We start from the raw sequence: 27,188 nt of genomic DNA, 5'->3' as shown, positions 1-27,188 counted from the left end.
CCCTACTCGTAATACGGGTGTTAGCGATCACCCTTGAAATGGCGTCAGACTCCTTTGAGCAGTAATAGTGAGCGTCGTTGTGGGTCGATATTACCAGTGAGATTGGGAGAATTCTGTCCGCGTATTTCATAAATCCTGATAATCCACTCTATCAATGGATTCTGTCCAGTCGTTTAGGTTTCTATGTTTGAAACTCAAAAAAGTATGGTAATGGCGGGTTTTCTGATGGTGACAGTGGATTACAAGGCGATATGGCTTGCCATCCTCTCAAACATCTCAATGGTATCATTATATTAATGATATGATTGCTTCAAGATATAAATATATAAGAATAGATAACATGGTGATGAAAACAAAGACTCCTGGCGCAAGAACCCGTGAGGGTCAGGGCCTACCAGCCAACTTGTAGCACTCATGCCTTTGGGGTGATGAAAAGTCAGTACATCAGCTCCCCTCCTATTAAAATTGGTTACCTAGACTGGAGTTTGCATCTTCTTTCTTTCAAGTAGCTTCCCATTGTCCTCAGAACGCACTGATCTAATGAGAAGTTGTATTTCAGAGCGGCCAGGGTGTTGGCATAACATGATGATGTACTGTTAAGTAATCCGATTAGAAAAATAAATAAAACTTCTGCGAAAATTAGGCAAAGTTAAGGTATGCCTGATTATTATTGGTTTACTGATCATGTATACTCAATTTGTACTGATTTACGAAGCGGGATAATACAACGCAAAAGAATATATAATCGTTGTATGCGTTGTAAGCAGGGTTGATTGATTGAAATCAGAGATTTAAATCGACTGATTTATTTATTTATTTTATAAAAAAAGATCTATGATTTAAATCAAATTTATTTTGGTTAAAACAGAAGTAAAATGTGGTATTTCTGATCACTCTGGGACACAAATCGATTCATTTGATTTCAATTCATACACTCATCCTAAAGGGGTGGAAAAGAGGGTTGAAATATACCTTTCATACATTAGACATAAACCTATTCTCCTCATCCTAAGAACGACTACTATAAATGGGAAATAAAAATGAAAAATACATTTGAAAATAAGAATCCATTTTTGATTATGAGCACCTTACTACTAAATGATCTTACATATTACCTTATTATTTTTGTCATACTGGGTGCAGATAACTTTGTTAAATATTTATATTCATACACAATTTATGCTGATATGTAAGTTTACACTCAATAATTTCGCAGAATGGTAATATATTCTACACATACATACTTTACTTTGGCTATTCACTGATTAAGATGGTTAAAAAGAAATACGGATTATGATTAACATCATTATCTTTCTTTTGACGCTGGGAAAGTGAATTCTGAGGATTACTGTGATTGCCTACTCTTATATGGAGAACAATAACGTACTGCTACTGTGTAACTACCACGTGTTTGAAACAACTTGGAAAAACACAACACAAATACCAGGAAATGCCCGATTGCGTTTTTATTATGATATCACATGATAAAAGAAACCTAAAACCTTGTAGTTTACCAGTTCAGAAAGGAATATAAGTTAAACTGCATTTAGTTTTTTGCTTTTTAAATATCACGTACAAGTGATTTACATAAAACAAAATCGATTTAAATTTTAAAAAGTCAACAAAAGTGATTTTAAAAAATGTGATTTTTTTCAACTCTGTTTGTAAGCATTTGGAAAGTGCCTTTCTCCTCATGGCTGTCAGAACATCCAAGACACAAATCTCCTAGAGATTAGCTTCTAGCTAGAAACCAGCCTAGCTGAACAAGAAGATAACATGTTATGGAAATAGTATCCAATTCTTTTGACTATATTTAGTCAAAGCAGTATCCGATGTGATCTCCTAGTTTCAAAGATGATCAATCAATTTACGCGCATTGTATTTCAAATCAAATGTATAAACGAGTCAAGAGATTTAAATTTTACACTGGGACACAGTGTTTAAATACATTTACTGTCAGTTACATTACGAATAGTTTATTATTGAAAAACAAAAATATTCTTAACCACAATTAGTCCACTGCTAATCTAAGTCGCGGTTGTGTTTTGGATGCACCGCACGGCACATGGAAAAGATAACTAATTTTGAATTGTAATTCATAAAATTACTTTAAATTTAACACACTTAACATAACGCATTTCTAATAATTTATTTTTTTGTTTTGCCCCTTGGAATGTATTTGTGTCTTAAGAGGTCAATCCACTACATTATTAAAGTTTCAAGTGAGAAAGCCTATAACGAAACAATAATTATTCTCTGAAAACTTATTTTTACATAGTATTGGACACCAAAAAACGTCGATATATAAGTAGACTTTCAAGTACGTTATCATGAGGAAAATAAGGATATACGTATATCAGGTGTTCTAAATCTTGCGCCCATCCTCAGAGGTTTTGCTAGAGATGAAAAGAAGACGAAATCAATTTTAACATCTGGGGTCTTGTTTCAGCGGTAAGACCTGGTAAAAATACGACGATGCAATTCGTTTTTATTCGCACAGCACATGGAAAGATAAGTGTGACAGAAAAACAATATCATTGTCTGGCATGGAATAGGGGTAACGTGTAACGGTATGATTGGCAACTGGGCAATCCGTGTTCAAATTCCCGATATAACATCATTAATTGCAGCTTGCAATGTGCGCTAATACAATGTAGAAAATGCATAAAGCTTACGATATTCCTTTTAAAATCAGTCTATTTGCAAAATACTATTTAAAACTTATGTCGAGCTTGTTAATTTATGATTTCGCCAGTTTTCCTCATATCAAAGACTTGAGAATTTTTAAAGTAAAAATTTCCAATGAGTGATAATCACAATTTATTTAACAAAAAAGTAATTTTCACGCATCGTATTTAGAAAAAACTAACTATACAGTCATACTCGGCATAACAAACGCAATAATCGTTTGGATACACGACTGGTGTTCTTGTCTCGCAACCAAGATTACGTGTTTAATTTCCGCTGTCGACCATCTTGACAGTTTTTTCCTCAGTTCCACCAGACATATGTTAGGATTGTATCTTTACATACATGCCTGGTCCACTTCCTTCCTAAGAATAATTCTTAACGGTTTCCAATACAAAGTGGTATCATAATTGTATCTGAATTTTTGATAACAGATAAATAAGTTTCAACATTAGAAGACGGGCAAAAAGGGATTTCAACAAAATTCTACGATTTCTCCTTTAACTTCTTACTAAAATTTTAATGAGTTTGAATCAAATAATAGAATTAAGAGGTTGGTTTTATCATTAGTTTGAAATACCCGAGTACCTCTTTTATGGAATACGAAGTTCGACTATTACTCTAGCAGGAGCAGTCTTCATCAGCCTATACAGTACGGTATAATTATAAGCATCTACGGAATAAAGAAAATATATATATTTTTTAAGGATGTGACTAAAAATGGAATGACAAATTTAGAAGAATTAACCAAAAATTCTACATTATTATTATTATTACTATATCTTAACAAATAAAAAGTCCGACGATAAGAGATAAATCTCATTAAGTTGAACAAAATGAAATGAAATCTTTGAGTTTTACGTCCCACGATTATGCCGGCTAGGCTAAAGGAGATGGTGATGATGAGATATGAATGAAATGGTGGAATGGGGAAAGTGGGAGGGAACGGGAGAACCCCGAGGAAACACCCACACATGGTGTTTGTCCATCACAAAGTTCACTTGTCACGAGCCGGAATCCAAACAGGGACCTCATGCACCAGAGACGCTCTACCACTGAGCCACCGCGACTCCTTTGAACAAAATGATAGGGTGAATGTAAATTCTTCCTTTTTTTCACATTTACAAATTGATGCTGTACGGTAACTCTGCCACTTATTAAGATAAAATTGATACTGAAGTACGAGGGCAATTCGAAAAGAAACCTCCGTTTGCGCACGTACAAGAAATGGCCGGGAATGCAGTAGTTCAGTAGACAGTGAGCAGTGGACGGAGAAGATTGTGTTGCAGTTCACTCGTCGGCTGTAACAATTAAAAATAAACGCTCCCATACAAAAGTCCGCCAAATGTGAAGTGCGTGCGTAAATATGGTTTCTGAGTGCGCGAACTGTGTGGTGTTTACAGAGCAAACGTGATGAGTGAAGGTGTTGTACGTGAATGGTATCGCATGTTTAAAGATGGGTGAACTGACGTGCACGACGATGCGGTAAGAAGTGAAGGCCCATCTGTTATCAATAATAAACTTGTGCAGGAAACTGACAAAACTGTCCGCGAAGTCCGTCGGTTCACGATATCTGAAATTTCTGTTCTCTCCTTAGGCACATGAAACAGTGGCTTGCGTAGCACCACTTCCACAATGACAATGCGCTTCATACTGCTGTTAACGGATGGCTTCATTCCCAGTACTTAAAAAAAAATTAAAACCATATAAAATGTTATGACAAATGCCTCAATTTGAATGGTAAATTTGTTGAAAAGTAATGTAATACTGTACTTTTCTAATGTGTATAATAAAAGTTCTGTATCTGCAAGTGTACGTTATTGATAACCAAACGTGTTTTTTTTTTTAGTAGTAGTAGTAGTAGTAGTAGTAGTAGTAGTAGTAGCAGTAGTAGTAGTCTCCGTATACCCTTATCAAGTTTTTGTTATGAGTCTAGCAACACGACAGTACACTGTATGGTTAATGAGATATAGCCCAAGATCATGATTAACTCCTTAATTAAGTTACTTATTTTCCTATAATATTGTCCAAATAAGACGTATCAAGCGGGACAAAATGAGATAACTGAGGGTAAATTCTAATGTGTAGTTTTCCACAAAATCGAATTTTTATGCACTAAAAAGTTATCGCTCGTTACCAATAATTGAGCTTTTATTTATTTACTTACTTATGAACTGTATATGTAAAAAATAAACTCTTCAGTAGGAGATTAAAGCTACTGTTATTTGCCATTTTCTAACGATGCCACATCGTAATGGGGATAAATGGCCACGCTGTTGACGTTCCCATAGTTCCTCCTCAATCAATCTAACGGTGACACACATGCAGGCACGCACCCAGAATTTTTTGTTAGGGGAGAGTCCAAGCTTTGGAAGGGGTCCAATACTACAAGTCACTATATCCATGTAGTATTGAACGGGTATTATTCTGTACCTGATAAATAACTGTAAAATACTTCCCTTATATATTTTTTTAAACAATGATAGAATTAGATGAGTACAGATGAAGTGTACAATCAAATGTTCAGCTACATCAATCATTTTCCTGTTAGACAAGTATACTTTTATTAAGAAAGTGTACAAATGTACGTTGAGTTAAAAAAGTTTTTAGGTGAGTCTGGACCCGGTGGACCCTTCGTGGGTGCTCCCTTAATGACAAAACATATTTCTAACAGTAATGCATACACTCCTTATAACATAATTACCTTAATTTCTTTAACATTGCTTGAAGTTCATTTTTGGTTTTTACTATGTTGTCGGTCAAAACATCAACAAGAATAAAGCATCCACTGGGACCTTTTATCTCTAGCACATAGGGCTTAGCATTATCTTTCGCACTCTGTAAATACACAATAAAATCAAACAGTTATTATACATAACATACTTGCATATTCATGATCAACAGAGGTATACAATATCCACTAAAACATCCACATAATGTACAGAATTTAAGAGCGAGTATTTGAAACAGAAGTGGATTCGGTTCCATGTGGTTCGGTTTTCACATAGGTTAAAGGAAGCTTTTCAAAGGTAAATTTGAAACCCATTTTTAAGACTGATTAACATTTTTAAAAAATCTAACAGGGTATAAATACTATTTTGTAAACGAAAACATTCAGAAGTCTACGGGTGCCATATGAGAATGTAATAGCACTTAGATTGACATAACAAAATACAATATCGAAAAAAAAATTAACGAACACAGTAGAGACTCAAAAGAGAAAGGAGGTACAATTTCAGATTTATCTACAGCATTTATCTCAGCAAACACATAGTCTAAACGACACACGCGCATCTTACATAAATCTACGCTGCAGTTGAGAGGAGGACTGCTGAATCTTTATATTAAAACCAAATATAGCCAGAGGAAATAAAATTAGACTGGAACACAATAATCAACAGCTTCAACTAACAAACAATAAAATTACAGCATTTTCGTTTATAAAAGGGAAAGTAACAAGATGGTATTAATAAAACGCAAGTCATTTTTAATCACAGAATTCTGAAGAAAGTTGGAAACTATATTTTCCTCTCAAGTTCCTAATCCATCTTTTCTAATTGTTCCGATGAAGGCGATAGGTCGAAAGATCACTGAAATTCTAAATAACGTAGGATTGATGTAAAACATTGCGAACATGAATTTATAGTGTAAATCAATTTCATCCTTGATTTCACAGTAGTTTACTTAACTGATGGTATTAATTCATTGACTAATCTAACCAAGAATGATCATAGTTGGAATATTATACCATGATTATGATGAGAATTTTGCCATCCTGAGATGTCATTTACTGCTGAATTTTAAGTGTACTCTAGTCCTTCGATAAACTCTTCGTCTTGACGAAATGGTTACCGCTATAATGCCGTCAATCAATTGCAGACTACTGCTCTCCCCCCTCACAATAATGATGTAAATATTTACAACTAATACTGCGTCGAATGTAATAATAGAAGTTCCGATTTTTGAGGATTAAAATGATTCTATTTATCTTCTAGAAGGAAGAAAACCGAAGACACAAGTAAAATAAGTACACTGAAAAAGTACGAATAATTAATGCTATACTAACCATCCATCCCCAGAATAATGACGAGGAAAGGAATGGAAAGAATTAGTGGTACCTGTAAATTTTCTATTTAGCAACTATCCTTTGTTCAGTAAACACACATTTTTTTTTATTTATTAACATTCACAAACCTAATAACCGTAATAGCATGTTCACTATAAGTACTTTCGTTAAAACGCTTTATCGCATAGAAAGAAGCGCTGTGGAAAGAACAGAAAAAGATAATTTAAAACAAAGAAATGCTACAAAATATCAAGATGGGCGCCAGACTGGAAAGTAGGTAGAATTTATTGATGAAGGACTAAAACTAATGGAATGGATAGGTCAGTAAGAGTACAGAAGAACGAAGGAATAATTAACAGTACAACACAGAGAAATTTTAAAAATAAATTTATACAGAAATTAACAAGAAATAATAACGAACAATGAAAATATAACAACAAATTTAAATAATGGGAGGTAAGGAAGAATGAAAAGCGTTCAAGAGGAATTATTTAAATAACAATAATAAAATAAACTGACAAAGAGTAGAAAGGAAAAAAAAAATATGAGAAACGGAGTAGGTCAGAAGCGGAGGGAGAGGGGAAGAAATCAGTTTGCGGACACAATGATAAAGTGTCCTTTCACCTCTTTATGTATTGTAGCACAGTCCATATGGTTTAAGCGGCCGAACTCCGACCTCAAGAGTGATGGAATGTATATCTGTTCACAGGGTAACGCATCAGCATGGTACGCCGAAGACTCGGGTGTGAATCTCGGTCCAGTCGTGCATTTCTTTCGCTTTTTTCCATGAATCTTTCCTCTTCAATGGTCTAGCGGCTAGCGCGTATGCCTATGATGCATATGATCCCGGGTTCGATTCCCAGTGAGGGGGCACACAAAATTTAATTTCACGACCATTAACTTTCAATTATCATCCATCTTCTTTAGCCTAAAGGGTATAAGCATAAGACGAAAACTAAAAAGTGTCGACCTGACAACACTTATCACATGACTTTGGCAGACAATGTGACTCAGGACAAAACGGAACTTCAGTTATAGATATTTCCTTTGCTATTTCAGTCTTCGTAATTTTCACTTCCTATGTGATAAAGTGTAAGTAAAAGGACTTAACTGTTTAATGCATACGAACTTCCTTGCCTAATGCGTGTCAAACATAAAACGTAGGTAGTATTTTTAGAAGTTATCCAGTTGTCTTCTACTAGGTTTAGCTACGATTTGGAATGAAAAAAAAAAGGTAGAAACTAAAGTTGAGTTAAATACAGAAAATGCTTTAACCAGATGATGCGGAACTATTTCTATTGTATTAACGATTTGCTAGTTTTATTGCTTTTCATTACTTATTCGAAGGGTCTACCCTGCTTCTTCACAGAAACTGTTTTTCATGCACTATATGAAAGCTCATACCACCTATTACCATTGGTCTGAACTTCTTTGCTGTGGGATATGCTAAACCTTGTCTAATTTGCTATCTAAAAGTTGCAGAATCATGAATGTTATGTTTCTTGAAAATTTAACGTTTTTTTTTTTTCCTTCAGAAAGCTGTAAATATGAAATACGACATCCTTCCATTATTGTCTTTAATTGTTAATTTACTGTTAAAAGTCGTTGAATTTAATCAAACATTTATTTAAAGGCGTTGATTATAAATAGAATAATAATCTCTTGTACAATTTTAAGACAATAAATTTTATTGCTGAAAAGTTTTGTACGCACCTCAGTATCTGCTCATGCAACTTCCAATTATTGCATTCGCAAAGTTATTAAGATTTCGTTTGTTTGAGTTGAGTAAACGAGTTTTTGATCCTATATGATTAAAATGCAAATTTATTTCTTTCAACTTGTGGTTTACAATAACTGCCTTTGACAACCTGTAAATGTTCTTCAATTCCTTTTGTGACACGGTGACTTGATGCATTACTGTTTGCAAATTTTTGTCTAAGGTTTTGTGTCCCCTAAGTGTTTCTTAATATTGATACGCGGTTTTTAGGCTAAGTTTTAAACTGTATTGAAATATATTCATTAACCTATATGAAATTATAGGTAATTGAGGGATACCAATCCATAATTAATTGTGTATGGACTTTGTACCCACAAAAAGAGATCTAAGACTACATATATCTATACTAATTTATAACATCTGGTTCCTTAATTTTGAAGGGTATAGATTTGTATCATTTTTAAACTACAGTAGAGCGTCCATTATCCGAAGTAATTGGGGGACATGGGTGTTCGGAAAACTGGTTTGTTCGGATAATCGAACTGTACATGTTTATTTGCCGAAAAGAAGTACTGTACAGTAAATTTATTCATAAAAACAGGCATCTCTTTAAGTATTACAAAGTAACGTACAAAGGCAAATTTAGTAAGAATATATAGTATGTGGTACAGTTTATTAAACAAAAATATGCACATATTACATACGCATTTTGCATGAACAATACACACAGTACACAAAATTAACGTTTAAAAAAATCCTTTACAGCGAGTACACAGTTCGGTTAAGCGGTCGTTCGGTTGACCGACGTTCGGATAATCGACGCTCTACTGTATTTCAATGAAATAGAGCCAATGTACATTCAAATCGCTTGAAGTTCTGTTTGACACTCTTTTCTTCTTTGTAGGTGAAATATGGCGCCTAAGGAAATATTGAAGAGAAAACTAAGATAGGTGCCCGGTATAAGCTGTGGGAATCTGTGATATGTGTGTGTGTGTGTGTGTGTAAAGATAGAAGTCCATGCTAAATTGGACGTTTAAACAATAGAAAATTGTCACCGAAAGCTACTAACGACGCGCACGACAAATGATGCAGATCAGGATGGCCAACCTCAAGACGTTCATAAGCTGTCAATAGAAATCATTGTGTCAAGGGTTTTGTGAAAGTAGTTTTCATGTTATGTGATTGGAACCGTTCTGAAGGAAGATCTCTCTTTTTTTAGAATATGGAAGCCACATTACGACCAACAACTGCAGCCTGACGATCACGACAGGAGGATGGAATTTAAGATATTTTCAAAATGGCGCTATGACTGACCGAAACTGTTCAATATTTTGTAACGGAATAATCACGGTCACGTGGGTACACAAACGTAACTACCATTCACGGGCGTCATTACGTTGTTCTCTGTTATTGGCTTCCTTTTCGCAAAGAATCTGGAAATATTACAAGGCGGTTTGCGCCGAATAGTTTCTGCGTACAAAAGGAGAACACGATTTTTGTTCAAGCAGGATGGTACAACCTCATATTTCACAAGCGGTGTTTGCAAGCTGTTACATGATAGCCTCCCCTGTAGATGGACTGCAGACGTGGTCAACATGAATGGCTTGTACGCAGAACATTCGTCGGTCTAATGCCAAAACCGCGAATGTGCAAATTTTGCTATTTTTACCTAAGTGCAGTTTCATGTTATTTGGGGCACACAGATTCCAATACCAAAGACCCATTTGTGAACTATGAGTATATTAGAAATTATCGTCAATTCCTAAAACATGTACCTAAGTGTATATACTCATTTTTCGGGGTAACTTGAATATTAAAATCCTTATAACTCAAAGTCAAAGTTAGAACTCCTGCAATCTTTCATTTTGGGGTTAGGCGAAGGAGGAAGTATACTGGATATCGAAGAAAGAAAAGAAAGAAAGAAAGAAAAAAAAAAGCTTGAAGCCAACGATCTCTAAGTGCTCAATAATGTTCCCCCACAACATACAGTACTTGGCATTTGTAATCATACAGTTCATTTAAGAAAAGCCTGGATTATACTTGGTTTTGGAAACTTAAACGGTGGTGAAGGAAAACAACGCGTAATACCTTAGCTTCATTAAAATCAGTTAACAAAGGTTTATAACCATTTAAAATTAAGGAATATTTTATCAGACACCTTTATAACGAACTATTTAGTTACATGTTCCACTTCCGTCTACTCTTTATTTTATACTTTGAATTGTCACCAATTAGTACATTTGCACCTCTTTAATTTACCGCGTAAGAGTTGTACAGAAATTGTTATTTATTTTCTTCCATTTCTCCTGCAAGTGGAAAGGATTGTTTATATCTAGAAAGACACTTTTGAAAGCACGCCAAATAAATTTTCATGTAATATTTTAATTTTGATTCTGAATGATTTCTGTGCATAAAATTTGAACTGTCTAATTGAATTGTGTAATGAGATCCATGTTTACAGTTACATAAATATACAATTCATGCAATTATAGTTTTAAAAAAATTAAAAGAAGAGAAACAAGACATGTAGTGGCGGATTAACGCACAGGCAACGTAGGCACGTGCCTAGGGTGCCAGCACTGAAGGGTCGCCCAAGAAAAAATATATTTAAAAAAATGTTATCGAGAAATCGGTTTTTGTTTACAAAAATCACTTGATCGACTTATTTTATAATTTTAGAATAAAGTACTAATCTAATGTTGCACTTGCACTTTAACTTTAAAAGCGCTGTGCAGTTTCGGTGGCAATAAGACACCGATTTCATTTACTGAAGCACCCACCTGTGTACACACATCGTATTCGCTTCCTTTTTGTTCTCTAGCAGATTAAAAAACTAAACAGAGGGCGCTGTCGACTTGGATTTTTTTAAAGGATTGTAGATGGAGCACTGTACTGCAATGTTTGTTTCAAGTACATTCGCATAACAAAGAACGACACAGTGTTATCTAGTTCTATGTTTACGTTGTTATTAGGCACACGTCGTGTCGATAATTGAATCAGTATGAGTGGTTTAAGAAAGAAATTACCAGGTGCAGAAAAGGAGGAAACGCAAGTTAAGCAGAGAGGAGGAGGAAAACGAAATAGAGCAACTAAAGAAAATTCCTAAACTTGAAACATTTTTTGGTGGCAGGGAAAATGATAAGACAACAAACACTTCAGCACATGACATAGGCCGTGTCCAAAAGATACAAGTGCATTCGAAGTACGCTTATTTCCGGAACTGACGTCACCTAGTGTGCGTCAAAAGGTCCAAGTTCACAAGTCTGCGAGTGCATAGTACGTAGTGTGCGAGGATGTACACTACGTTAGCACACTTGCGTACTTAAGATGGGAGTTCTTCGTCGTAGGAACAAAAATAATGTCAAAGTGACTTAATAAAATTTTAAAAGACATATATTTAATATTTTTGTTGAGGTGAATATATTTGTGGGCTGATCTAATAATAGTTTACTTGATAAATATACAAATTAGTGATTTTACGAGTGGAATATAAAAATGTTACGCAAATAACAAACGTATTTACGTTGTGTTCTATGAATATGCAATGGAATTTAAAATAGTATAGGGAAAGCAACCAAATAGTTTCTTTAATAATGCTATAAATTCATTTGTGTTTAAATATTACATGGTTTATGTAGCTTAATTGAAATAACTATCGGTAATGGAGCTATTTGCACGTAAATGACAAATTTTAATGGCGTATGAATTAAAATGTTAAACTCTATCATAGAATAATGAATACCTAGCTTATTCATTTATCTATACCTACAGCTACAGTTGCAGCTGCAAATATTAATTCGTAGGTAGATAGGCCTAATTTTCTAGTTTTGATTCTAAACAAATTCCTTTCAAAGCTACCATATTTCCTTGCACTTAAGAGACTGTAATATACCAATTACCACACATTTTGCTTTTTTGACAGCTGCCAAAAAATGAAATACAGATAAAAAAGATTCTTTCTCCACATATATCAGAGATTTCACAAATTCCTCTTGGTAAGTCTTTACTTTTTTTTTTTTTTTTTTTTTTTTTGATTCTTCGATTCACCGATTTAATCTTTTGGTTCCGGTTTTGAGAACTTGCCTCTTAGTTCATATATATATATATATATATATATATATATATATATATATATATATATATATATATATATATAAAGTTAATAACTAGGTTCCTTTCTATACCAAAGTTTAATATTTAATACACATATTATTGCCGAGCGAGCGTTAGCGAGTGAAGGCAGGTCACAGGCTCGCAGGGGATGTTCTTTTCAGTCTTGGTTACGAATCGGTTCATTGAACGATTCATTAAATGAAATGGCCAAAGTAAAGACTTGCCTTCCTTTTAATTTATATAATCCCATTACGGTGCCCATTATGAATTGATTATGAACAAATAATTCCTTCCGTATAGTTGAACAATGAGAGCCACTACATTGCATACTGTATTTTTTCATAAAACCGTCTCTTAATTTTCATAAAATTCTTATTAGATTAATAGTAGCTTTTTAGGATTATATTTGGACGAGGCGATTTGTTTCGTTACTGAGTAACCATTTTCGTAGTGGGAAGCATGTAGGAGACACAGCGGGTATATTTCAAGAAAGATATAGGACGCCGAAAGCATAGTGAAGTGCACGCAAATGTTGAAGTGTATACAATGTACAGAACTCATTCAAGCGGGCTTATAAAATAGTAATCTTTTATTTTTTAACATATTTTAATTAGGGTTATCCACCTTGAGTACACGTGATCCTTATAAATTGGTATTTCGTAGTGACATAATAGCTTTTTCCTGTAAATTTTGGTCTTCATGTTGTTCAACTCCACCACTTCTTTCCTTGTCATCCTTATAAGTGTTAACTTTTGGTATAGATTAAGAATATTGAGGCACTGTTTTGAAGATTTACGGGTAAAATCTATATATTCACAAAGAAAGGGTAACATATAAGGAACTTCAACATTAGCACAATATGGTAGAAATAGTTTAATCAGTATGCCTGTAACTGAAGCAATAGAGTATAACGACGACAATTATAGTGTCATTGTTGTGTATCTACCGTACATAAAGGAATTATACCTAATATGAACTCTCTCCGAAAGTAGTTATGAGCCACATTATTGTTAATAGCGCTCTCCTCGGTACCTTCGGTGTCCTAACGCTCTTGCAAATTACCTACTTTCACCTGCAATAAAGGCTACTTTGCATCAGTGTCATCAGCGCCCTAACCACCAGTGGTACTTTTCTTCCGGGGGATTAATAAATATTCCCTCTCGCAAGCATGCCTAATAAAATAGGACATTGCCAATAGTTTAGTGGTTTTTATGCTGATATATATTTGCAGATACGGCAAAGCTGAACCTCTTGGCATACATGAAAGAAACTCTTAAGTCATTTTATGGTTATCCCATATTGTCAATCTGTACGATATATTTATATTTAATATAACTAGAAAATCATTCATCTTTAAAAAAAAAAACATGTTAATTTTTTTCTAGTACTCGAGATTCTTACTTCTTTTGTTATCAATGTTCAACATTCCACCACGATGAGGCGCTGTAAACAAGTGTGGATCAAAAGCTAATTTGACGAAGTGTACACTATTTAGTATGCACTCCATTTGTAGACTTCGAGTGTGCATCCTCCAAGTGTGCACTATGCGCTTTTGGACACGGCCATAGTTGCGGATGGTATCCAGCAAGAATCCAACGTGAACATCAATGACAGTGGCACAAATCAGGTTAATGCCTGCAGTCCTGCAGTAACTCCAATGACTGTGAAAAATCCCGAAAGTTCGACTGAGACAGCCGGTAAAAGAAACGACAGTTTGGACTCACAGGAAAAAAGTTACAAACGAAATTGCAAGTAACAACAATGAAAAACCACAAACTCGTAGTGACGCTGATGATTGCTGGCGAAAACTACAACAGTTAGAGTCTGCATTAATGTGTACTATTTGAGCAAAGATCATGGAGCGATTCGATGCAGCCAATACAAAACTACAAGCACCAGATATTGATGTGAGTGCAGCAACAGAAGTAATTGCAGGATTGGAAGGATATTTGCAAATTGTTCGTACGTAGTTTGATGCATACGAAGAGGAAGCAAAGAACATAAGTGGATGTTAGGAATAACTGCATGACAAGGAACGGAAGAAAAGTTGGTACACTGCTCCCGATGAAACAAAACAGAGAAAACAACGTGTTTACAGGAAGAGAACGATTTCATTTGGAGACATTTAACCCAAATATGAATTCCCTCATCTCTGAATTGTCCAGAAGAAAAATGGCATACAACATGACAAATAAAAAATTTAATTTCCTCTCAAAACTGCGTAGTATGGGCTGTGAAACCATCCGAGCAAATGCGAATGCATTGGTTCTCCATTACAACGATGACTTAAATAACAGTTCAGTTTTTTGATGAATGTATTTATGGAGCCTAGTGCCAATAATGACCCCGCGGGGCCAGAGTACCGGTAAAACTCGCCGAGCGCTTACAAGCTACTTCTAAACATGCTCAGAAGCACGGGGCCTAGGGCGGTTGCCCCATTGGCCATCCCTAAACTCCGCTTCTGCCTTTCAAAGCTCACTTCAAAGCGTGTGGTGTAGCCATATCTACATCTGAAATGTTGAAGCACATTCGGACAAAGAAACACGAAACCATCTTTCCCAATGTAGATATTTGCCTACGAATGTTTGTATCTGCTACAACTTCCAGCTGTTCAGGCGAAAGATCGTTTTCTGTGTTAAAACGCGTTAAGAATCATTTACTGTCCAGAATGCACAAAAAGAAAACTTTCAGCTCTTAGTAAAATGTGTATTGAAAGCGAACTTAATAAAAATGGATTTTGAACCAGTTGTCAGTTTATTTGCAGACGCTAAAGCCAGGAAGAAGTGTTTTACTCTGTAACAAACATAGTACTATTTCCAGTAACTCTTGATATTTAAAGATAAAAAGATAGTGTTACCGTCCAAATTATGACATGTAAAGATATAGCCTATAACCATTGTAAGATTCAAAGCTTCATAAATGTTTGTTTTATGTAATGTGATGAACGGAGTTTTTGCATACTGGTATATATATATTTTAAACATGAGTTGTGCTGGTGTTTTATGAGAAGTGCGTAGGTGTAGGTTGGGGAGGGGGCATCTTGTATCAGAGTGCCTAGGGGCGCCAGAAACCTTAATCCATCCCTGAAGACATGATGGACCTGAAGGAAACCCTGACGTCAATTTATCTAAAAAGGGGTGCACGATGAGGAAGCTTTATTCACAGTAGTTGAATTTAACGAGAAAGTTGTACCCGAAGAATCAGTGAATAATATGTGCAAAGAGGTGGTATATCAGAATTTAGATAAAGAGAAAAAGAGTAAAGACCTGCAAGAGAATGAATCCAGTATAGTCGAGTCATGTGAAATCTTAAAGAAATGGAAGGACAGAATACGTTTCTGGATGCGAAGGTAAAGAAAAAGAAGAAATTCAACGAAAACTTAAAGGTTAAAGATAAAGGAAGTTTTTCAGTGGAAATTTTAATGTCATGGAAAAGAATAAAAAGGAAAACTATATTGACGACGAAGAGGATTGTGACTATAATGAAATCTAAAGTAATGCTAAAAAGGAGTTATAAGAAAAAAACAATATGTTAAAAATGGATAAAAAATCAAAATAAAGATGACGGAATTTGAAAAAACGAAAAGAAAAATACTGATGAAAATAGTAAGAGACGAGGATATGACAAAAAGAACATGAAATCAAATAAGGAAAGAATTGGTTTGAAGAACAAAAATACACAATCAAACCCGGAAGAAGGAAAAAAAAATGATCACGAAAACGTGTTGGAAAAGAAGACGACAAAAAGTGGAAAACTAAACACGTGAAGGAACCTGTTTTAAATAATTATCTGCTTGGTAAAAATTGATGTTAATGTTAATTTTTTGTAAATAATTTTTGATTTGATAAACGGTGATGATGTGAGTGTTAAGCTATTGAAAGTTACTGTAAATAATTTTCTGTTATTTGAACAGCGGTATTATCGTTAGATTATTATGTTGTGTGTTAGCTACTTTATTACTCCGATGAAAACCATGCATGTTGGACTCTATGTAACGTACAAAAAAATGAGAAATTGTGCTCTTTAAAGGTCATACGAGGGCGGCCCATACGAACATAGAAAAAAATTAAATAAAAATTTTATTTTTTTTTATTTCAGTCAGGTGTCAAACTGTAACAGACCATTTGTCAATGTTCTATTACATCCTTTGATTGGTTAATGTTTCATTATAATTCTTAATGTTACAAGTAATTGCCTGCACTGAAAGTAAAACTAGTCATCTCCCTGAGTACTCTGTGCGTGTTGACAGGCAGATGTTTCTGTTTATTTATTTATTTTAAATTTATAAAATTAGCGATCAAATGTTATTTATATTAAGAAGTCTAATAAGTGTGTGTAAATTAAGAATGGATTTGATCTTTCTTTTGTAAATATTTGTGGAAATATTTAATGTTTTATCACGGAAATTATATTAATACAGAAGAAGAAGAATCTAGATTAGTATGTGTTCAAAAAGAAGACACACGTTGATAATATTGTAAAACTTGATGTTTCAATTTTAAATATAAGACTTGTTTTGAATATTGTAGACTCATTAGTGTAATCAGTAATTTTGACGGAAAAGGCTATATTGGTAGTTATTTGGATGGATAGCTTAAATATATTTCCAATGGTGTTTTACGTGAAGCCCAGGTTCTCCAACTATCTTCTTGTTTTGCCGAACCAAAGCTTACGTATTCCAGCATACGATATCTTTACTGTTCACCTATACTGCAGAAAGTTAATTAATATATAAATTAAATGATTTGAAGCACAGTACATTACACTAAAGCTATCATTGAGCTTTCAATTCTAAGGTGCTGAATCTTTGTTCATGATATGTCCTATTAAGCTAATCTCTGTTGTCATTTGCGAAAGGGGAATTTACTTGTGATTATAGTGGTATCACGGTGGCTGTGGTAACGCCCTACTCTTGAGTTATTTGCCTTAAATAAACGTTTTAGCAGGCTTTGGTTTTAAATAAAGCCTTTACTACGTGTCACGCCTCTCGATTTTCCCAAAGGCGCGTTGATGACTAAGGATGTGGAGGTGCATTCTATTATATGAGTTACATTTGTTAATATACTCTGATGGTTCCTATTGTTTGATTGAGTTCAAGCGAGGAGAAAACAGATTGTATGGAAAATACAGATCACGATGTTAATGAAATGCCTTCAAACGCTAGGGACTGCAACCAGGTGGACAAGAAAGCGACATTTTGAACGAAATTGTTAAATTAATCTATTGCAGATGTCTACTTCGAATCAGATCTGAGGTGTATAGCCCATCTGAAGCTGGAGAAAAGGGCAGTGTGTGTAGCATATATATATATACACAGCTGTTTGCTTTGACATTTAAGACTGACCTGAGACAAGCCAAAGGTCAAATAATTTTCTTTCGAGTGATGACATAACATGAAAGAAGACAATATGGCGATCGTGAAAAATATCGAATTCGAGATTTAAACATATATGTTTCATGGACCCTATAAACCGGAAAAGTGATTTCTGTTCGTCCATCCGTTTATTCAGATTTTATGTACACTCGCGTAGAGGCAATACTGTAGATCAAGTTTTAAACTTAAGATTTTTATACGATTCTCCAGGGTATTTCTTTCGAATTTTCTTCCTACTCCGAAAAGTAAGTTATTTACTGAAGGGCGCAAATACAAAAAATGAGATTTTCTCGATAATGAATCTAATGATTTTGCTTATTTTTCATATATCAATATTTCATTGGCAACTTTATAATACAACATAAGCAGTTTCTCATTAAAAAAAAAAGTTAATGTTCCGACGATTTTGCCAAAAACAACTCGGTAATTTAGTTCCCATTTTATAACTATGTGTTCCATTAACAAATTTATAATACTGAATAAGTTATTTTTCATTTAAAAATTTACAAGGTATGGTTTTCTTTCGAGTGATGACATAACATGAAAGAAGAGTGGGTTCTTTTCACACAAACTTCTAAGAAACAACTCGGGAATTTTATTCGTTTCATTAAAAACTATAACATGGGGTAATTCGTTAACCATGAAAAGGTCTATAAGAGGTAAGTTTATTCTTGGAGTGAGCTTTTTTTCGAACGATTTTCTCAAATACCAATCACACCAATTTCATAAATAAATATTTCATTAAAAATTCTGCAATACAGCTAAGTCATTTTGCCTAAAAAATGTACTCTTGGGGGAGTTGTTTATTTATTTAATTAATTAATTCTTTTTGACCATTTTCTCAAAAACTGTTCACTTCACTTTGTTCTTTCATAAATATTTCACTACTTCGCTAACAATCCTACAATACAACATAAATCATTAGCATGAAAAAGTAACAAGGGTTCATTTACCTTGGAGGAGAGTTTTTGCGACGATTTTCTCAAGAGCTCTTAGTTGATTTTGTACTTTTTTTATAAAGAAATATTTTTTCTAATAATCCTACAATATGACATAATTTCTAATTAAAATCCACAAGGGTATAAATAATTTCTTATGAAGAAATTCATCCAGTAACTTAAATTTTTCGTGAACTCTTATCTAGAAACTTCCATTATCAATATACTTAACCAGAGTAATTGATTTTACCCTCTTAGGTTTACCTGGGCACTCTTTAATACATTTTGTATTGACGCTATCGGCATGTTTGCCCTCTTGGCTTGATCAACTATTTGAGCTAGTCGTGGAGTTTTCTCTGGATCCGCACTCCCAGTTTCTGAAATAATAAATCAGAGTTATACTTTCTAAATGTATATGAATTATGTTACGAAGTGCAAGTAATGGAATCAAACGAAATACATCAAATTAAAAAACACCTATAATTCAATTGATACGACTTGTCCCTTGTGACAGTTGCTTTCCTCTGCCTTTTCCTTCCTGCATGTGGTCATAACAATCAGACAAGAAGGTCTGTTTCTATGGCAATAGCACGTTCAGCCGATTAAAGTGATTCATTTCTCTCACTCTGCAGTGGTAAACATTCCACCCTCTCCTCACGTTGCCAGTTTGAATACAAACAAATGCACATTGTTTTAGTCGAATGTCAACTTGAGTAGTGGACCTGCTGGTTATTGAGAGCATTCTTTTTAGTTGTCTTTTGTGTCATTTAATTTTATAAAACTGAGATTTACTTGCAGTGAATAATTTCGTGTTTTGTGTATACGGTACTTTAGTGTCTAGTGCATTATGTATTTCTGATTCTCTCTCTCTCTCTTTTTTTTTTTTTTTTTTTTTTTTTTTTTATGTGTGTCCTCTGAAATGGATGAAGCGACAGAAAGTGCAAACCCTGTTCGTCGAAGAGTTCACTTGCCTGTAAAGAAATATTCAAAAACTGGACAGGGTGTTGCTTTACGAGGCCAAGCTCGCGAGATGGTATGTTCACTACGCGAATACTTTGAGTGGGAAAGAGAAAATGGTGGTCCTCTTATCGATGTAAATCGAGTTACAGAAAGGACAGCGGCTGCCCTTAAAATTAGCAGAAAAACTGGCGCGAATTGGGAAAGAAAAACTAGAAAAACTAAGAAAAAGAGGAGGAACTTGAGAAGGAAGAACAAGGATAGAACGTGCCTAGACCATCGCAGGTATTGCTTAAAACTCCATGAAAACATTGCTGCTATGAAAAGGTCACAAATCTCTATTCATTCCAGCGGGATGCCCTTCGTCGCCACATTTACGCGTATTATATGCGCAAGGAGCACCCTACATTAAGCAAACTCCAAGCCAGCCTTAAAGAAGCGAGCTTGTTCCACGGAAGTAAGTTCTCGCTTAGAAGCTGTCTCATAGACCTGGAGTTCGAATTTAACAAATTCTCCAAACGCACAGTGCTCATGAAAAGAAGTGACATCGTGGCTTGGCGTTGTCGGTACCTCAGAGCTATGAAGAAATGTGATTATAATAATGTGGTTTGGTTAGATGAGACATGGGGACCGATCATACTGCGCATAGTACAATGAACGCGCCAATAGGGGAAGAATAATTATTCTTCATGCTGACACATCTCGTGGTTTTGTTCCAAACTGCCTCCTCATTTTCAGATCTAAAAGAACTGTGATTATCACGAGGAAATGAACTCCGATACATTTACGAAGTGGTTCCAAGAATCTCCTTTGGAAAACATATCCTCTAAATCCATCATTGTTATGGACAATGCCCCATATCATTCCGTTATACTCGACAAGCTTCCAACAACTCAGCCGCGGAAGTCTGAGGTCTTGGACTGGTTAAAGCGCAATACTAGTGTGTAGTTAAGAGCCTGACATGAAGAACGCAGAGCTTCTAGAACTGGTGACTTTCTACAAGCCAAAACTCCCTTTGTACAGAATCGACGAATTAGCAAGGGAAAGGGTCACCAGGTCATAAGACTTCCCCACTACCACGCCCACTTCAACCCTATAGAAAATATTTGGGCGCAAGTAAAAAGATACGTCGCGAGGTAAAATTAAAAAAAAAAAAAAAAAAAAAAATACAGTGGCAGAAGTGGAAAGACTTACTGAGCTGATGTTCAACATTCGAAGAAGCTCCTAGACGAGCAATGGGCTAAAGAGGGAATTCTTGAACAGTATGTGGAGGAAGTGATAATCTCTGTTAATTCCAGCTCCGAAAGTGACAGTGATTCTCCACTGGGAGTATCTCCAATCACACAATAAACGTAAGTACATTTCTTTTTCTTCTTTACTACTATATATATTAACTTTCAAAGTTATCGCAATAGAAGTGTCACGAGTTCAAAATGAAGACGTATCGTTTGTGTTATGTGATATACAAACATAAGTTCAGTAATTATAAACAAGGTTCAGTATTGATGTTGGCAATTTCGCTACAGCTATAAGGAAATTTATGTTTTCTGCAGTGAAAGTAAAAGCTTCCTATAGAAATAAAATGAGAGGGAGGAATAGTTGGATTTACCGTACTTTAATATTGTGCCAATGTTATTTACAATAATGTTTGTCTCTCTCATAAGTGCGTTTTTAAATAAGCATTCTACATTTAGTAAATATTAATATAGAACAAGAAACAATTCACTTGTTCTACTCGTGTAGTTTCAATACCCGACGCAAAAGCTGGCAACGCAACATAGAGCACCACGTGCGCGCAGCGAGCTGTCACAAGAGACAAGCAGTATCAATTGCACTATAACTAAACATAAATGTCCGCGAGCAAGAACACATTTTAGTATGGAGTGTTACACAAATTAAAAGCAAATTATTGAAAGGATATTTTCGTTTGAGAGCATTTTTGGACGAAATAAAAATCTTTAACGGGAAAATGAACAAATATAACTCCTGGCCATCTATGAAAATACGAGTCCTTTCATATATATCTATATCTATATATCTATCTATATATATATATATATATATATATATGCCATCTTTTCTTGTATCGTTTGTGCCGATTTTCCTTGAAGATGGTGGAAACCTAATCACAGCTCGATTTTGTCCATCATGCTTTTTTTTTTTTTTTTTTTTTTTTTTTTTTTTTATACTGTAACACCAATTCACCAGGATCTGTAAAGATTAGCACACGTATTAGTGAGATACCAACGTATAGTGTTTCAAAACAACACCAACAATGTTTGCCTTATCTTGATTTCTGACACCAAGATAAGACAAAAAGTATAGACTAACCTGGGTGTAGAAATCCGTCATTTCGGAATTATAGGCTGCCGAGAATATGAAAAAATGAACTTAAGGTCCATAGTTTCAAAAATATGGAATCTACTGTATTCAGGTCACGACTTCACTTAGCAACTAATATGTGCCATATCCAAATATCCATGTTTCAGAATCCTGCTTTACTTCCGCAACAATTTTTATTGACGTAGTTCGTGAGTATTTCAAATTATATGTCCGTAGCCAAAACTTCCACCATAAAAATTGTTGTGGAAATACCGCAGGATTCTGAAACATAAATATTTGGATATGGCACATATTAGTTGCTAAGTGAAGTCTTGACCCGACTACGGTAGGTCCCCGGTCCCATAGTATTGGAGCTATGGACCTTTAGTGTTAATTTTTTCATGTTTTCGGGAGGCTGAAATGAAATGAAATGAAATCTGTAAGTTTTACGTCCCACGGTTATGCCGGTTAGGCTAAAGGAGACGGTGATGATGAGAGATGAGTGAAATGGTGGAATGAAAAAAGTGGGAGGAAACGGCAGAACCCCGAGAAAACCCACGAGCACGGCGTTTGTCCACCACAAAGTTCACTGGGCGGAGGCTGGAATCGAACCCGGGACCCCAAGCACCAGAGGTAAACGCTCTACCACTGAGCCACCGCGCCCCCTCAGAAAATTCAAATGTGGTGGCACAAGCCTATAGAATGACGTATGAGAAGGTAGTCTCTCAACTGCTATAGACCCAACCATGGTGGTGAGAGTTGAGAAGTTAGTGCTTGAAGAAAGACATGCAATTTAGATTTGAAGATGAACATTACTAGGGGGTTCATTCACACCATATTACATGACATTCTGCATATAACTAACGTAAGTTTCTCGATTGTTAACACCTTTTCAAAAACAGCAAAGTGTGTAATGTGCACAAAGTATTTTAGACCTATACTACTGGACCATAAGAACAAGGATGCCTTTGTGAACAGATTAATGATTATAGGTTATCTATTTAAGCCTGAAAGAAAACTAAAATAAACAAACAAAAATCGTAAAACATGGCAACATACCTTGCCCGCAACTCGTAAAAAGAATCAAGTGCAGTATTTATCCAGCAAGCTACTCTTTTGTTCGTGATTTGAGGCCATAACGGTGTGATCGTCACTGATTACTTACAAAATAGGTCTACAATCACAGGAACCGGCCGCAAAAGTTACAGGATCCTATCAACGCAAGGCGACCGAGTTTACTATATAAAGGTATGTTGCTAAATGCAGGCAATGCATTGACACTCCGATTAACAGGAACATCACTTTTTGTGTGCCAGTGTGGCTACGAACCTTTGCCCCACCAATTACATTCACTAAATCTGGTTCCGTCGGATTACTTCTTCTACGCCTTTTTCCCCAGTTAGCTGGGATCGGTTTTTTGATCGCTGTCCTCCACCTGTTTCTATCATGTGGCATATCCGCTGTGACACCACACTGCACTATAATGTTCTTAACACAAGCTTCCCACTTCTTCCTTGCCCGGCCTCGGGCTCGTTTCTCATTCAATTCTATAGCATTCACTTGGTGAGCTACGTATTCTAAATGGGGTCTTCTTACATTCTCAAACCATCTCAGTCTGCTTCCTTGCAGTTTTTCTACTACTGGTCTCACCTTTACTGTTGCCCGGATCACTTCATTCTTAATTCTGTCCTTCCGCGTCATTCCACACATCCTCCGCAGGACCTTCATCTCCGCAAGATGCAACTTCTGTTCTCTCTTTTTCATCGTCCAACATTCCGCTCCGTATAATATGGCAGGTTTCACTACTGTTTTGTAAAGTCTCCTCTAAGGCCTATAATCACATAATACTCCTCCCGCTTCTCTTAATTTCGTTCAACAGCTGCTAATTCTCCTGTTTACATATCCTATTCCTGTAGTATTGATCCCAACTACTAGAATTTCCTCGTCATTACCACCTCCTTTTCATCCAATCTTCTTGTATTCTCGATTACATTTTTCCTGAAAGGAAAATGTAAATATTCTATCTTGATTTTAATAATTCTAAACCAATCTCTGCTATCCAATGCTCTTCTCCAGGCATCTAATTTCTCTTGCCGTGCTGACCTGGTCTCACTAACCAGCACGATTTCATCTGAAAATAACATATTTCAAGGTACTTACTCTTCGACATCCTTTGTAAGTTCGTTCATCACAATTTGAAAAAAAAAAAAAAAAAAAAAAGTATGAGCTAAGACTAGATTCCTGGTGAACTATGAATTCCTCTGTTATTCCGCACGCGCTCTTCACTCCTGTCCTATATCCATTATACATATCTTGAATTATACAAAGTATCTGTTCGGATTACGCTTCTTCAGTGCTCACCAAATAAGATTCCGTGGCATTCTATCATACGCTTTCTCTAGGGCGATGAAAACCATAAGAAGCTTGTTCTGGTATTCTCAATACTTTTCGAGATCCTTCGCGACTAGGCGGTTAGCATACGTGCCTCTGGCGTGGGAGACCCGGGGAGGGGGGTTTGATTCCCGGCGGGAGCTCATGTGGTTCGGATTCCACGTTAATCAGTAGGTTCCGTCTCATATAGCCTCGCTGCTGAAAGGGACGTTAAACTCAAAATCAACTTAACTCAACTCTCTATACTTTTCCATTAGCATCCTAAGTGCAAATATTGCATCTGTTATCGATCGCCCTGGCAAGAAATCTAATTGGTTCTCTGTTATTTCGGTTTCTTTCCTCAATTTTGCTTCTATCACTGTTGCATGGATCATAAGTTTTATTCCTGTATAATCGCCACACTCTTGCACATCTTTGTTTTTAAAACCTGGTTCTCCATTTTTTGGGCATATTTCCTGTTTCCAATATCTTATTAAAAAGTCGAGTAAACTACTGCACTCCTTCTTTACCTAAAGTTTACTATGCTTTGATAGAGAGATTATCCGGTCCTGGAACTTTAGCACTTTCCACCTTTTTATGGCATTTTCTACCTCTACCATGATCACAGACCGAACCAGTCGCTGATTCGTGGACAGGTTTTCACATTCTGAGAAATATTCCTTCCACCTCTTCTATACTTGTCAGAACTTCGTTATTTTCGTCCTTGATGTAGCGCGAAAATCTTTATTTTGCCTCTCTCTCTCTCTTACCTTCGAAAGCTTGTGTATCATCTTTCCTTTCCCTTTTGTTCCCAGGTTGTACAAATCATCATAAGCTTTGCCTTTTGCTATACTAACTGCCTTCTTGGCGTTCTTTTTCGTTTCCTTGTAATCCATCAGTTCTAGCTGACTGACAGAAATTTGCCATTCTTTGTATCGTTTCTTCTTCTCCTTCATAGCTGCTTGAACTTCTTTATTACACCACCATGTTTCCTTATTAATGAGGCCTCTTCCTTTTGTTTCTTCCACAACCTTTTTTGTTGCTTCCCTGGGTTTTACTGATACTTCGGTCCGTTCCTCTTCCACGAACAACTTTCTTCCTTCATTTGCAGTACTTGGGATGTGCTAATTTCTCTTCAATCCATTCCAGCACCTGTCCCATCTACTTTCCACCACTTCGTTCGAACAGGAACATTTTCTCGTCTTCTTCCTACTTTTTCTTTGATAAAGATATCGGCTACTACGAGGCGGTGTTGCTCTGTTAAGACTCTCATCTAGTATTACTTTGCAGTTTCGTCTCCTTCATAAAACGAAGTCGATCTGAGACCTTGTGGTGCCACTCTTATGTAATAAGGCTTTCTTCTTGTTGAAGGTATTCAGGTTAGCCAGATCGTATGCTTCTGCCACTTGTAGTATGTTCTCATCTTCATTATTTTTGTGTTCCAATCCATATTCTCTATGTATTCTTTCATATTCTGATCTTGATCGTACTACATGCCCATTTGAATTCTCGCTAGGATCAGCTCCTTATGTAATGAACAATTCTGCAGAGTACTATATATACGGTGGCCCAAAAGTAGGTATACAGTACCGTACTGATCAGTTTATTGCATTTTATATCATTTCTTATTATTATTCATCAGGTAAACTTAGCTTCTTTATTATTTGTTCTGAATGTGTTTTTACTTATACCTTAAGCTCGGAAGAGCCGAAGCAAATAAACCCATAAACTAGAATGTTATAGTAGGTAAATGTAGGGGTGTATACCTACTTTTGGGCTTAGTTCCATCCAAAAATCTTTTTTTTTATCTCTTCATCACACACAATTTGCGAGCCAGGCGCTGATTATATTCAAGGATTCTCCTCCTCCTAGCACGAGCCTGACAATAATAATAATTCTCTCGCTTACTCTCTTCACGTCCACCAATTTCTCCTTCATATTTTTATTTAAGACAACCCTAACGTCATTCCTTCCCTATGTATACAAGCTTGTATCCATTTTTTATTTTCTTTTATCTTGAGCCCTTCCATTTAGTCTCCTGGATGCATGATATGCTTACTCTTCTTCTTGCCAGTGTCTCCAATAACTCGTAGCTCCTACTTGTCAAGGTTCCAACGTTCGACGTTTCTACTCTGATCTTTTGCTGGTTTTGGACTCGCTTCTTTGACCCCTAAGGCGACCTGTCCGTATGGGATATGTCCTAGCCTTTTCCTAACTCACACTTCTTTTTTGATCTAAATTTGATTTCGCAATTGTTTTTACAACTGATTGCCTACCTGTCGTCAACCTCTAACCTGGGGAAGGAATTTGTCGGGGTTTTCTCTCCTAATTTGAAAGTACTACAACTACTACTAAAGTTTACTAATCTACTGTTCAAAATACCAAAAACTACTACTAGACGTTACAGACCTGCCACTAAATTTACTGATCTACTGCTGAAAGTTACCGAACTACTACTGAAAGTTAGGAAATTACGTCTAAAATTACTAAACTAATAGGTAGGTATAATGTAAATCTTTTGTAACAACAAAGAAAAAAATTGCCAATAGAATATTTTCCGTCCAAATACGAACAAACATTTCCGGGACAAGCATTTGGCGGAAGATAAAATTATTAATGCCGTGAAATCTAGTTTTCCTTTAA

At 35.6% G+C, this 27,188-nt stretch overlaps 1 protein-coding gene across 1 annotated transcript in view; it reads right to left on the bottom strand.

Moving 5' to 3' along the window:
- The window catches only part of LOC145671159 (translational activator of cytochrome c oxidase 1), a 48,105-nt gene that overhangs the window by 12,049 nt on the left and 8,868 nt on the right, over positions 1 to 27,188 (bottom strand). Inside the window, exons 2-3 of the mRNA XM_081739994.1 lie at positions 19,161 to 19,273; positions 5,393 to 5,526 (exon numbers count right to left, since the gene is read on the bottom strand). Coding sequence (XP_081596120.1) covers positions 5,393 to 5,526; positions 19,161 to 19,273 — 247 coding nt within the window. The remainder of the gene's footprint in view (positions 1 to 5,392; positions 5,527 to 19,160; positions 19,274 to 27,188) is intronic.

The sequence above is a fragment of the Thermobia domestica genome, chromosome 15 (assembly GCF_964235325.1).
Source record: "Thermobia domestica chromosome 15, izTheDome1.hap1.1, whole genome shotgun sequence".
Classification (NCBI taxonomy): Eukaryota; Metazoa; Arthropoda; class Insecta; order Zygentoma; family Lepismatidae; genus Thermobia; species Thermobia domestica.
The sequence above is the reverse complement of the archived record's forward strand: the minus strand, read 5'-3'. Positions and strand labels throughout refer to the sequence as shown.